The sequence below is a fragment of the Vigna radiata genome, chromosome 8, assembly GCF_000741045.1.
Source record: "Vigna radiata var. radiata cultivar VC1973A chromosome 8, Vradiata_ver6, whole genome shotgun sequence".
Taxonomy (NCBI): Eukaryota; Viridiplantae; Streptophyta; class Magnoliopsida; order Fabales; family Fabaceae; genus Vigna; species Vigna radiata.
In genome coordinates this window covers 2,347,088-2,362,585 of record NC_028358.1, presented here as the reverse complement: position 1 = coordinate 2,362,585, position 15,498 = coordinate 2,347,088, and the positions used below count along the sequence as shown (strand labels likewise).

Here is a 15,498-nt window from a genome sequence, read left to right as displayed (position 1 = left end):
AGAGAGGCTTAAAGTTCAATCTTAGCAGTTAATATTTATTATTTTTCATACATCAATCTTTCTTACCATTTAGTAACATTGTAGTCCATCATAAATTTCATTATCTAATTAGATGAGAGTGAGATGATGTAAATTCAAAATTTAGTGAACCTCTTATTGTTATTATTATTTTTATATAAAATAAACATATACAAAAATGAGACACAAATTCACAGTATAAGGAAATGGTAGGATTTTCAATCCAAAACCTTAAGATAATAAGTTTATATATTGTTTAATTTTCTTATATTTAGTCAATGACAAACTTAGACTCACACTCTAATCTTTTCGTATATAAGTCCCTTGTCCTTTATTATAATGTGGCACATTTGCCTGAAATGTGATATCAAAAATAAATGGATCTTTGAGAAAATATTTATTAGAAAAACACGACAACAAAGAGAAATAAATTCAATCTAGAAAGAATTGACATCGTCTTCAATATAAAATTTCAAGATAATGAATTTATAATTTTATAATCTCAAAATCTCATATTCTCGTAATTTTATAATCATATAATATTGTAATCTTACATTTTATTTAAAATTAGTTTTATTTTTGCCTTTTCAACTTAATTTTAATTTTATTTTATTTTGAATTTTTAAACAAAAAATGACTTATGTTAAAAATGAAATTCAACACTAATATACTTCTTTGAGATAAAATTTTTGAAGTCACATTTAGCATGAAATGTTGTTGAAAGTTAAAAATAAACACAATGGGTTTAACTTTTGTAAACTCAATAAAATTTGAAAAATATAGAACAAAATAATGATTTATTACGATTATTCTTTCGTCTTATTTGTTAAGAACCTACTAGAAAATTATACAATAACTCAACTCCACTTCAGGAATACAATGAGATTTTGCACTTTGTGGATATAATATAATTTAACTTTATTTTTAGACAATATAAAATCTTCAATAAAAATATTTTAGTTTAAAACATCTTTACTAAAATATATAAAAAACTAGAACATTCAAAGACACAACCACCTTAAAAAATATTAAATTTGTTACGGATGTAGAGTTGGATATCTCCAAGAACACACCTTTACATTTTAATCCATATTTGTTCTGGTAAATTTATGTCTCTTAGTCGAAATCCTAACTCGTGAACACTCTAAATCGTTTAGGGTATTCGTGAAAGACACTCTGATGCTTAAGTTCACAATAAATGTGATCACACACCTCTTAACTCTAACCTCTATTTATAGTTTTTGAGATAGACCTAGGATTAGTAAAACCTTAATCATGGTTGAGTCTTAACCCGTTATCTACTAATTAAAGTTGCCCTTAATCTTGGTTTGCAACAGTTCTTTAGGAATGTTTACAGTTAAAGACGTTCATTCGATCTTTACTCATGTCAGGTTCGACCTTTGTGTTGTTTGTCTGAATTTCATAAGTTTAGAGATATGTGACCAGTTACCCATTCTCAATAATCTGAATTTCATAAGTTTAGACATATGTGACCGGTTACCCGTTCTCAATAATCTTTTCTATCGATCCTAATTACATGACCATTTGACCATATAGTACAAAACTTATTTAAAAAAATATGAACATACATTTAGAATTTATACAAACAAAAACTTATTAATAAAAATATAAATTCATCAATAATAAAATATAAATTTAATCTATAAAGAATTGATATAATTTGCAACAAAAAATAATAAGTGTCTTTTTTATATTTTGTTCAACTTTCTTGTATCTACTGAACATAAGACTTACACTTAAATTCTCACTAACATCCGTAAGTACGAGTCTCTCCACATTATTTTTTAAATTCTCACCAACATCCATAAATATGAGTCTGTCCACATTATTATAATGCTCGAGTTAATGCAGAAATCATATTATAGTTATCTAATAAAAGATGACTTCTAATACCCCTTATAGATCTTCAAAAAATATTAAGCGAAAAAACACAACAATAATAAAATATAAATTCAACTTACATAAAGAATAACTTTAAAAGTCATTTTGTTTAACTTTTTTGTATTTCGTCAATATAAAATTTAGATCACACTTAAGTTTCCGACAATTAAACATATAGTATTATGCATTTACCACATTATTGAGTGTAGGAGATTTCTTGCATATATCCGATAAGAGGCCGAGCTCTTAATAAGAGGATATAGACTCTTCCTTTAATTTCCATCAATTACCGAGTCAATTAATGTTTACGTATTATCATATTAAAATACAGAAAAAAAAGATATATATAAACTTTAATTTCATTTGAGTTCAAAAACATAAAGATGAACACTAAATACAGAATGCGGTGGGTGTGACGAGTCATAAAATTTCATACCTAATTAAAAAAACACGATACAAAATGCGTCTTGATAAGTTTATAAGAGCATTAATAGGTAAACACAATGAAATGACCTTGATACAGGCAAATAAAAGAAAATGGCTTTGATGGGCTGGCATTAATAAGTGCCTTCATAAGCTCTTGTGAAAGAAAGTGCTTTCATAGGCAAACAAGAAATACAAATGAAAACCTTGAAATTATAAGATTCTTGATAAGAACACAAATGAAATAACCTTTATAAGCCAATAGGAACCATGACACCAAAGCCTGAACTCAAAAACACCAAAAAGGAAAATATAATGGTATTACTGACAGCACAGCCAATACAAAAATCCTATAAAACTTTGACATGAGATATTATTTTACTTTCAAGTCTCATAATGTTACCCTACTTTTAAAACATTTTTATAAATTTTGCTCAAATGGTTTAAAGTCTAATAAGAATTATATTTTTTTAATTTTTTAAAATCTAAAGTCTTATACAAGTCCCAAGTCTTAATTTTAAAACTCACGTCAACATGAACCAATAAAATTTGTTATAACACCTAAATAGTAAATATGAGACTCATAGTAGAGATGCTTGTTTCTTTTTAAGTTGGAAGTCGCTGCTGTGCTTTTGCCACAACAAGGATTCACATCCTACTTTCTTTTTAAATACAATTTTCAGACTTTCCTTATAAGAAGATACAACCTCTGATCAAGCTCGAACTTGTTGCAATGAGAGGTATCTCCCTTCAGCAGCATCAGAAGCCCACCAAATGAAATATTTAGCTCCCTACAATTCAAAACCCGTAAAAATTATTATTACTAAAAAGAATGACAAGAATAACATTCACTACAACATTAAATTATTAATGAAATGATCGCATTCATCTCTGACTAGGGGAGCTTCTACTACGAATAAAACCTGCTACATAATCTCGTAACTTCAGATAACTCATTATCTCACAATCAAAAGATAATTCATAACCGATTGGCACAACAGAACTATACAATGCAAAGATAATTTACAAACAAAATGAATCAATCGGCACTATATGAACTACAAATATGCGATTCTCTTATTCATTTCAAGCTCACAATCAATTAAAAACAATTCAAATCCAAATGACGAACACATTGTTCCTAAAATGAATTTAGTTACTTAGTCAGTTATTAAGTATGATGCATTTGAAACTCAAAACTAGAAATAGACATACGCCTTTTCACGCCCAGAAGCCTCTGTTATCCTGTAGAGCTTCCCATACATGACATATTCAAAATTGTTGGCCAGAGATTGTCGATTGATCTGGAAAAAATAAATATAGAGCAGAATTCTGTAAGATAAATTAAATTAACTGAGTTGAAAACCAATAAAGAAAATATAAGAGAACAAATAGATAAAAGTAGAAAGAAAATTACGAAAGACAAAGGAAACTATTAGTTTTAAATTGGGTTATGCATAGACACAAAGTTTGTTAAAAGCAACACAGACTAGCACTGAGCATAAGATTCTAGGCAGAGAAAATTAGCCGTTTGTTTTCTATGAATCAATTGACAATTGGTAATGGGATATATCTATTACAAACTGGTAATGGGTCCCGACTTTATGTTTGAATGCTAGATGCACTCATGGGTTTTATTTAAATATTGTTGTATTTGGAATACTCTGATGACAGAAGCTACATGAGTCTGTGTAGACTGTAGGATTTACAAACTTGATGGCATATGTTCCACAGCAATGTCACTTTGCATGTTACCAGTGTCCCGGTTTCTATGATTTTCCAGGACAGAAACATCTTTAATTAGGATTAAAATATAACGGACTTCAAGCCTGAGGGTTGCCAGAAAGATTGATTAAAGACAGTTGAAGTTTTTCATTTATTTTCTTTTTATTGTGGTTAGAAAAATGGCCCTAATTAGGGTGGATTCAGATCCCTTTAAACCCATCAACTACTCTTGTATTGTATCACTCTCGAGTTATAAAATTGCATACTATTTAGTATAGCTCTAAGGATACAGAAGAAAAGATACTGTCATGTGTAGTTCTGATCCTATTTAAATTATCTGATCTGAGTTATATGCCAGATGTATTACTAAATAAATTTAAATATATGTAATATTTATCGAGCTGCATCACATAAACACCAGAATCACATACAGGTAAGACATTGATATGTAGAAGTATTTGACAGTCCTAGATACTTGAATCTTATTTTAGTAACAGTTGCCGAGTGGTTCGATACAACTATAGATACTGAATATTCCAATACACAATAAAAAGGCACTAAATAAAAATTTAGAAAGAGCAAACTGTGTATTGAACAGAGAAAATTTGCTTCTTACAACACTAAATTAAGCAATGCTATCATGTAATCATCAAGATCCCCGCATTAAAAGTACAAAACCACGCCTTCCACATCAATCTTGTCTATGCTCACCATTAACCCAATTTATGATTTGAATTACAAGTTCATGATGAAGGACAAAAGCCCCCAGCCACAGGAAACGTAATAACACTTGACAAAGAATGAGAGCAGACATACGGCATTAAATGCACATTCTAACAGTAACTAATGTTTTGTACCATGGTTTCACTTGATAATCATAATAACAACCCTTCACAGTGAAAGAAAGGTTCATTGTACATAATAAATTTCTTACCTGTGTATAATAGCCAGTGTCTGGTGTTCCATCAGGATTAAGTGATGAAACCAGCACAAGGGTGAACTTCTGACCAACCTTTAATGGATATATCTCAGAATTGATATCAAGGTGCATAAACATGTCAAACTTTTCACTCCTTGCTTCAATTCGAGTAACTTGAGATGCACAAAATCGAAGTATTAGAATGAAATACACAGAAGTAGATAAAAAACATCTCTAGTAAGACCAATGACACGCTAAAAATGGAAATCGAATAATAACAGACAGACTTTAATGACGAGTTTTGATGGGAAATTTTAAGAAAGGAAATTCAATCTTTAAGTGAATTTAAAATATCATACACAAAAAACACTTCTTTAGACATCAAATGTAAAGAACTTTTAGATAGCAATTTTAAACCTAAAATGAAAATTTGGGATATTCTTTTTATTTTTCATGGTCTCACTGGCCACTCTCATCCCAAAGTTTTGATGCGTTCGTTATTTCTCTCCCTATCTTCCCCACCCACTTTTCTCTCTCTCCCACCCTTCCCTTTCTTAACTTGCGCTTCTATGAATCATTGAAGTTATAAAAATTCGCTTCTTTCTTTTTATTTCAAAACATTTGCATAGCTACAAATTACATTGAAATCAAAACATCAAGTACCAAACAAGGAATCTTAAACACACTAAACTTAATTCGCATTATCCAAACTACCTAGTTTATAAATCAAAAGAATCTAATTGAAATAACAATAGACAAAATAGTCCATGCATATATGCACGGAGAGTTTCTCCACTGTCACCCTCGTTCCTGATAGTGAAAGCGCATGCACTAACAGTGTCGTGCATTTCAAATTATACGAAATGTTGATATGCATTTTACAAAAACAACAAAACGAGATTCCAAAAAAGAAAAATCAAGAGCCAATAATACAGAGAGCTGAAAGGAAAAACCCTAGACACGTACGACAACAAAGCATAGCAAGCTAATCTAAACAAACAACATATGAAAAGAATTGAAGTATTAAAGAAGTAATACAAATGCAAATAACAATAGTAATAATAATAATAGTAATAATAATACCTTTATCGAATAATTTTTTGTCATCGGGGTTTAGTTTTTCTACTCTGAAAATATCCTCGAAGAGATTATTCTCCACCATGGCTGAAACACAAGAACTTGTGAAACAAATTACTAATAATCTGAAATATAAAATCGCAAAGCAGAGAAAGGCGAATTTCGAAGAAGCTTTAGGAATCAAAAGATGCAAACAAGATTAGAAGGACAGGAAGAAGAAGATTGTTGTCAGAACATACTCTGCGTTGAGACTTTAGAGGGACTAAAAGAAAAGTAATAAAAAAAATTAAATAAAAAGAACCAGGGATTCGAGAATTTTCTAATGGGTCTGGGCTTCAATGGCCTGTGCTCCACTACACCAACGGGGCCATTTCTTCCTACACCCCCAATTGTTCTTCCTAAATACCCCTATATTTTAAAATTCCCTTTTCACCCTAGTCAAATTAAAAACCCTACTCCACTCTCTCTTTCTTGCTCCCCTTGCACCGCTCCACTGCACCCCATCAATAAACATATTCTAATGAAAAGTTTACCATATTACAATTTTTCATTTGAAATTTGCTTAAACATCTATATATTTACAGACAAATTAATAAAATTTTCTCAATTAATTAAATTATTTTTATGTTCAAAACTTAATACATGCGGTCAAATTGGTCATTTCAAATCATTCATTATATACATGGTAAAATGCTCAAAATAAGATTGTAATTTTCTAAGCAATTTACTCATGTTAATAATATATTTCTCAAATAGATAATTTGTATATGTAACTTTAAGAAAAGTTGTCAAACCACTTACCATTTCGCGGATTTCGTTTAGCACTTCAATTTTATACTTCATGGATATTCATATAACCTAGTGCTTTTTTTAATAAATACTTTCTACAACAACTCAAAATATAGTAGTTATATTATCCATTATCAAACAATTCAATCATGTACATACAGATAGAATAAATATGTATAAATTTAGTTTTACATTCCTCCATCAGTTAAAGTTTTTCAAAACAATGTATATAGGTACAAAACATACAGAGGAATATAATTCTAAACAATTATATACATATATACTATTTTATATGTTTTTTATCATACTCTTAACTACTCAATATTAAGAACTTTTATTTTTGTTCCATATAACTTACGATTATAGAAAATAAAAACAAACAATCACAAAAAATCAAGGTAAAGTAATATACTATCAAAGATTTTAACAATAAATATGACAATCACATATTTACTAATACATGCAAATTATATTGTCGCAACCGGAATCGCAACGTGACAACAATCCAAAAAAGAATACGAATTTGGAAAAAGAGATTTTAGAGTCGCTATCATAGTTTATTCTAGAAAATTACGAAAAACCATAAAACGATAAGGCATGATATGTGAAAACTAGATTTTAGGTTCGGGAGTCGGTTACGTGTACGTAAGGTATTAGTACCTTACAATGCCTACCCGAAGGCGGTACCTTTAATTAAATGCGCGAATGTGATGTGGTTTTCAAAATGTTTAATCATCCCTAAAAATAAAACTCTACAGAAACAAGATATATATTTTTTATTTTTTTGTGTCTAACAAGGATTGACCTTACTTCTCAAAGTGAGAAATCAGGATTACGTAGTTCCAGCTGAAAAATTGTTTATTGTTTCAAAATACTTACAATTTGGTATTCTTATATAAAAAAAGGAAAGGTTTTTTAGCACAAGGCCTACGCGAACGGTGTGCTTTATCCTTTTAAAACATATTTTTATTATTTTTGTAAAAAGAAAGAAAAAAGGCTTTTAGCACAAGGCATACACGAACGGTCACACGTGTGTTTTAACCTTTTAAAACATTTTTTTTTAAAAGAAGGAGAAAAGGTTTGAGCACAAAGACGATGCGAACAATCACACATGTGCTTAACCTTTATAAATATATTTTTTGATTATTTTTAGAAGAAAGAGAAAAGGTTTTAGCACAAGGACGATGCGAACGATCACACGTGTGCTTAACCTTTAAAAAATATATTTTTTTATTATTTTTCGAAAAAGAAGAAAATGTTTTAGACGATGCGAATATCACAAGTGTGCTTAACCTTTAAACCCCTTTTTTAATTATTTTTGTTGTTTTAAAATAAAATAGGTAAATAACCAAATGAAAATAAAAAGTAGAAATAAAATAAAAAGTTAAATATTAAAATAAAAAAAGACAAAATAATAAGTAAAAAAGGGTGTGGTGGTGCTTAGACAAAAAGAGGAGTGTTCAAACCAAATTAGTTCTTATAACAGGCTGGGCCAAAGCCTAAGTGGAAATGGATGTAAAAATGAAAAACGAGGGTGCCTAAACCTTTTTTCCTTTTAAAAACGAACTGAGCCTAAGCCCAGACGGAAGGGGGGTGAAGTGAGCGAAAACATGGGTGTGGAGAGTTAATCAAAACTAAAAAAAGAAGCTAAAAGGAAATAAATAAAAAAACCTAGGCCCAACCAGAGTTCAGAAACCCCTTAGGGGTTCTCTCAGACCCCCTCATTCCCATCCTTCGCACTTCCTCAAAGACCTACGTTGTGTTCGCTTGAACAGATTATACTGTTCAAGCGAATGTGCGAGCGATGAATTCAAACGATTTCGTGTTCGCTTGTGCTAAAATGCAGCGATGGAAAAACGCTGATTTGCGGGATTGCACTGTGCAGACCATCCTCCCTGTTGGGAGAAGATTTGCACTGATTTAGGTGTTAAAGACTGAAATGCCCTGTACGATTATTAAAATTACAACCCAATATCTTCAGCCCTGCATAACATTTGAAATGATATTCGATTCTTAACTTCATAAATCGATTCCAAGAAGGAACTGAAAAGCAGAATATAAAAATGCCATGCACTGTGCTTGAAGCAAGGAGGTGTATTCGGTTACAGCCTCGTGTATCCCGTTCTAAGTTTGAGAAGGATCTGCGAAGGAGGTGTATTTGGTTACAGCCCTCGTGTATCCGGTTCCACCTTTCAGAAAATCTGGCGAAGGAGGTGTATTCGATGCCTCGCCTATAGGGTTCCATCTTTTAGGTGAAGGTGTGTTCGGTTACAACCTCCTCTATCCGGTTCCAAGCGACGTTGAAGCATACCCGCATTCCTTGCTCCGGCGCAACAAGTGGTTATCATCTTCTTTGCCTGGCTGTCAAAGTTGTACATCTCCCATGGAACGAAATGGTGGCTTGGGGTTAAGGAGAAGGCTGCACACGTGGTAGTAGACGGCCGATGCAGGAGTTGGGGTTGTGGGCGGAGAGGGTGACCTGCATGGTGAGATAGAGTGTTGGGGATATGGGAAGAGAGCTGCTTGCAGAAGAAAGGGGAATGCATTCCAGTGTTGAGCCAGATGTAAAGAGGCTTTTGCATGGGAAGACACGTGCAAAATTTGAGGCTTTACAGGTTCACATTGAATCAGAAATGCATTTTGGTAAAGCAAAGTGGTTGAATACTGGGAGGTTATTTTAAAACATCTCCACATTTATAAAGCCAAATATTTCCCGTCACATTAATCTCCAATTCTTTTCCATGGCTATAGGGAATGATTGGCTTTGACTATTATTAAATTACAATAAAAAATAAATTCATTTTACTAAAATAAGATTTTTACAATATTAAAATTAATTTTAATAATTAATATTAATTTTTTACTCTTTTACAATTAAATATAACATTAACAATTATCATTTTATATTACTTTAATAACTAGGGATATTTTGGTAATCTTTAATTTCTACCAATTAAACTAATTTTTTAAATCTATCACATCAATCAAATCCTACACTAATTCTCACACACTTTACCTTCAAATCCACTCTCAATTACCCACAAATCCACTCAAAAAAACAACAAAAAAATTATTCTCAAATTCACTCAAATCACCTCTCCCAAATCATCTCCCCCAAATCAGTTCAAAAGAACACAGCCCTAGGGTCTCTCTCACTCTCTCCGCCACCCACACACTCACTCCATCACTCATGCACCCGACCGGCTGTCGTAAACCGTAGTCTACGGCATCTCAGGCGACATCGTGCCCCGCTAGAGCCACCGCCGGCGACATCGCCCCCTCTCCTCTTTTTCGCAGCAGCCTAGGGTTGGGGTGCGCCTCGCATGCGCCGCCGCTTCCATCCCACGGCCATCGCGCGAGCCGACCATCCATCGCGCCACTAGAGTCACTGTGAACCCTAGTCGCAAAACCAATAGCGGCAAAGCCTTGCTTCCCCCACCTCCATCGCATGAGATAAGCTCTCTCAATCCTCCGTCAATCGCCGCCTGAGCGAGTCTAGTTGTCTCGAACCAGGGCACCACCATCGTCACCAATCATGGCCACTGCCAGTCATCGTCGGCCACCTTTACCGCCACAACCAAATCAACCTCTACTTCCAAATCGTCACAGTCGCCACCGAAAACGCTATTTTCATTGTTTAATTATCAGATAACGCAACCACAGAGAGGCTTGCCAAGACAATGTTTAGGATGGGTTCTCTATTATGGTATGGTGTGTGTGTGTGTGTTTTGACTTGTGTGAGTAACAGTTGTTCTCTGTTTGTATATGGTTTCTAGAATCAAAGAGGATGGTGGTGATAAGGAAAATATCCATGGAGAGGGGGTTTAAAGGAGTGAAGGGAGTGGTTCAGATGTGGTGATGAATCAGTTTGGTGAGTGAATGAGGAAAAATCGTTGAAGGTTCTCGTGCCAGTGTTAGAAGTTAGTAAGACATTACAGCGACAGAGCAGTAGAGTAAAGCAACAATATCATGAAGAAGCACAAATCCGAATGCACTCATACACATACCAAAATGAAGAAATTTGAGATCGCAAAACTTACCCTTGTGAGAGTGAAGACGAACAAAATGGTTTTCCCCTGTGAAGTTGAATCTGTTGAATGAATTGTTCAATGTCAATAATTATGTGTGAGCAGCGTGCCTTTGTCTGGACATACAGTCTCCAAAATTAATTATCTCATGGGTCATGCTTCCTTTTAATTTATGGTTAAAACCCTTCTTTGGTCCTTGTATTTGTGTGTCAGTCTCAATTGTGTCATCGTTTTATTTTTTGCCTCAATTAGATCCTAAAACTTGTAAAACTGAGCCAATTAAGTCCCCTCCGTTAAATTTTCATTAACACCGTCTAATTGTGATGATGTGGTAAAAATGTTTTATTACGTGGATTTTTTTTTTAAATTTGGAGTTTTTGACGTGGCTAATCAAAGAGAATTTGTTTCCAGGTCAGATTTCCTTCACTACCAATTCACTTTCTCTCTTCCATCTCTTCCAACACTCATAAAGCTGCAATCTTTTTTTGTTTTTTCCTCTTTTACTTCATTTTCCAAATTTTCCAGTTTTTCTTCATTTTTTTTCATTCTGCAATCACTGCAATAAAAACCATTCTGATATCAAAACAACAAAACCCAATTAAAACCCAAAATTCACGATACATGAAAAACATTGCTTTGAAGAAAAAATTGAAATGAATTTGAAAACCCTAATTCGTTCTCTCATCTTGATGTCATTTTATGGAATTATGAGAAGAACGTCGACAAAACGAGAAAAAACGGCACTCTCGCAATGTGAGCGAATACTGTTGAAATTGATTGAGAACAGCTGATTTGTGGATTGGGGAAAACACTGATTTGTGGGTTGGGGAAAACACATACGCCGCTGCTGGATCTGAATACCGGGAAGACGAAACCAAGCGAACCCTAATGTGAATTATTTAAAAATGTCCCTTTCTACATCTAAAAATTATTAAAATAATTGGGTTTTCTTGCAGAAGATGAACTTTGGAAGAGGATTGAAGATGAATTGAGAAATCGAAAAAAAGATGTGGTTCTTTTGTACCTTACGGTTTCTTCGGAGAAGGTCTTCTCCGGTGGCTTCTTCCGAAGCATATGGAGGTTTCCGCCGTGGTTCTCTTTTAGAAATCGCAACATAACGCAACGAATTATCTTCAAATCGCAAAACATGGTTCTCTTTCAGAACTATCTTCAAATACTCTGAAACCCAGAAAATAACATAACGCAACGAATCCCTTCCCCAAAGAATCTACCAGTTATTGAAAATCGAAGGTTTTTATTCAAAACTCACTCACGACTCATTCGTTCGAATCAAAACAGTTCGAATACAATGGTTTGTGGGATCATTAGTTCAGTCTTATTCACTTTTGTATCCATATGCCAATTCAATTGCTTCCAACTCACTCTGCTTTCGTTTTTGTGTGCTTTTTTTTCTCAGTCAGTGACTCTGCAAACCTAGGTGACATAAAGTGCGAAACCTTCTGCGACCAGGTTCCCAAAACCTCCGAAGTTTATTTCTCCCCGTAATTTCAGTTATACTGTCCTTAATTTGTTTTCGAATTGATTTTGAGAAGAAAAAACTCGAAGTGGTGAGGATGAGACGAGGTGTTGCGATGAAGGAGATGATGTGCAAAAATGGTGAGAGTCTGCGTTTCAGGAGGCCACGTCAAAAACTCCAAATTTAAAAAAAAAAATCCACGTAATAAAACATTTTTACCACATCATCACAGTTAGACGGCGTTAATGAAAATTTAACGGAAATGGCTTAATTGGCTCATTTTTACAAATTTTAGGATCTAATTGAGACAAAATATAAAACGATGACCCAATTGAGACGGACACACAAATACGAGGACCAAGGGAGGGTTTTAACCTTTATTTATTTCTTTTCTTTTTTTTAATTCTTTTCTTCTTTCTTTTTTATTTTCCTTTTTTCGTTTTCTTTTTTTATTTTTCTTTTCTTTTTTCCTTTTTCTTTTAAAAAAGAACATAGAAAATAAAATCAAATGAGATATTAATAAAAAAACTAAATCAAATACCAAATATTAAACTAAAACTAAATAAAATAGAAATTAAAATAAAAAAAATATGACAAAAATAAAAACAAGTCATATTATTTAGTTATCCGGACGAAATTGGGTGTTGACATATATAACTACAACTTATCATATGCCAAAAACTATTTTCAGAAGACTTGTACGTTGATTTGGAGATCAAAGATTGTGCACATGTTATATGAACACCTATTGGATTTTGGCTACCACTCATGCTCTACTTTGCTCTCAATGTATCACGAACTATGTCCTCAGCACGTGATAATGTAAATTCACAATAGTCTGTAAGAATGGTTTTCTTTTATACCAAATTCTGCTATAGGAACCTCCGTCGACTCTCACCCCTATATAATATTTCTTTATATGAGTTAGAACATCTATTAAAGTATGAATAATCTCTTTAAGGAGTCCTCTACTCAATACACTACCACTAGTGCAGAAAGGGCTTTAGACGTCGGTTATTTTGGGCTTTTAACGTCAGATCCATAACTGACGTCTTAGTGGGTGACATTAATCAGACATCAGACTGCATATAACCGACGTCATGTAGGACACAGACGTCTATATCCACGTCAGTTGTGGGTAAAGGGACGTCTATATACACGTCGGAAGTGGGTACACCAAACGTCTATGAAGACGTCGGATGTCTCCAGCACCGACGTCTCTAGGCACTAGACGTTTTGTCTACTATAACTCATTAGATTTTCTGTTTGTGCACTGACAGACGTCTATAAACGTCGAGTTTTACACTAGTAGACATTGGGTATTTTTTAAAATAAAAAATAATTTACTTTTTCAATAAAACCACACCTGTAAAACAAAAAATTGTCCCAGAGCAGTGTCATATAATATAATTATGCATTTCAACTAAAGAAAGTTATACTTAATCCAAAAAATAATCCAAAACTATTAAAATATAAAATTAAAGTAAACCTAAGTAATGTTCAACAACAATATAACTAGTGTTCCTAGTTCCATCTTTGCGATTAAAAGATTAAAAGATTAATTGATTGTGTTAAATTTGAAACGATTAAAAGATCAATTGTTTGTGTTAAATTTCAAACGGGAACTAAGTTTCACTCAATGATTTGATATTTATAATTTAACATGCCAATTATAATAACACAATTAAACTTTATCACATGCATATTTAAAAGCCAATAAGACATGCTTACCTAAATCCCAAAAACTTCTTATCGCAAAAGCCAATAACATGCATACACAAATGACAACAACAGGCATACAATAAAAGTTTTCAAAAAAGAAGCTAACCTTTTTAGCAAATTAATAAAGCAATGGAGTGAAATTGAGGACTGCACGCCCAAAAACGTAGGCCAAAAAGGGTCAAAAACGTCATCTAAGAACATGCTACAAACTACACAAAAATGCAACGAAAACGAATTTTAATTGGTTCAAATGGAATATATTTCATCAAAGACTAATTTAATCAGAGTAAAACTAAATAAACGGTCCAAATGAGAGAAAACGAACCTTGAAATGCAATGGCGAAGAGCTGCTACGCGAGGAAGACGATGAAACAGTGAGTGTAACTGCTTGCGACTTTGTGTTGCAGTATAAATGCCTATAGACGTTGATTTCTGTGGACAACCAACTTCGTCGGGCTCTCACTAATATGACGTCTTTCTGATTTAAAAATTAATATTTGCGGGGCTTATAGACGTGTTTACTAAGGTAACTGACATCTATAATCGTATATAGACGTTAGTGTGGCGAGATCCGTTGTCTATAAGGCAGAAAAGAATGACTATTCACCTACCTGGCAGACATATAAACGTTAGTTAGGAGGTGCCCCGACGTCTAAAATACTATAAACGTTGGGGAACCTCCTAACTGACGTTTATATGTCTGACAGGTAGGTGAATAGCCATTAATTTCCGTTATATAGACGACCTGGCCCCTCCTAACTGACATCTATATGTCTGAAAGAAATGACTTTTCACCCACCTGTTAGACATATAGACGTCGGTTAGGACAGTCCCGACGTCTATAATATTTTAGACGTCGGGGCACCTCCTAACTGACGTCTATATGGCTAACATATTTATGAAAATGTCATCGGTCATCAATATACGTCGTGCTTACCCCTGACCGACGTCTAAGGGATGACATTAACACTAGTGCAGCGAGGGGCTTTTACCGCGGTTATTTTTCACTATACGTCGCGGTTTACGAACCGCGGTAGAAAATCAGAGACTTTAGGCCGCGGTTATAATCGCGATATATACATTGGGGAATATGTCGCGGCTGTCCAAGGAACCGCTGCCTAAATCCATTTTTTAAAAAAAAAAAATTGTCCAGTATACGCCGCGATTCTAGCACTAACCGCGGCCATATGTCTTTTTTTAAAAAATAAAAATAAAAAAAGAGCACTATAGGCCGCGGTTGTGGTCACAACCGCGGCATATTCCCCTGCAGTTTTTTAAAAGTGCAGGTCTGTTTTTGTGATATCCACTACCACAAAAACAGACCTGCATATAAAAACATGTACACAAATTCAATTTCAACATAACAAACACATGTTCAATTGTATTTCAACATCAAATAAAGTACAAAGTCTAATAAA

The 15,498-nt window shown here is 33.4% G+C and overlaps 1 protein-coding gene across 1 annotated transcript; it reads right to left on the bottom strand.

Annotated features, from left to right (window-relative positions):
* Positions 1 to 2,474: 2,474 nt before the first annotated feature.
* LOC106769948 (DNA-directed RNA polymerases II, IV and V subunit 8B) lies at positions 2,475 to 6,343 on the bottom strand. Its single transcript, XM_014655760.2, has 5 exons — positions 6,304 to 6,343; positions 6,071 to 6,151; positions 5,003 to 5,160; positions 3,559 to 3,647; positions 2,475 to 3,134 (listed from the first exon to the last, which is right to left on the bottom strand). Exons 2-5 carry the CDS (start codon positions 6,147 to 6,149, stop codon positions 3,023 to 3,025), a joined length of 438 nt encoding a protein of 145 aa, XP_014511246.1. The 5' UTR covers positions 6,150 to 6,151; positions 6,304 to 6,343; the 3' UTR covers positions 2,475 to 3,022.
* Between the last annotated feature and the right edge of the window lie 9,155 nt (positions 6,344 to 15,498).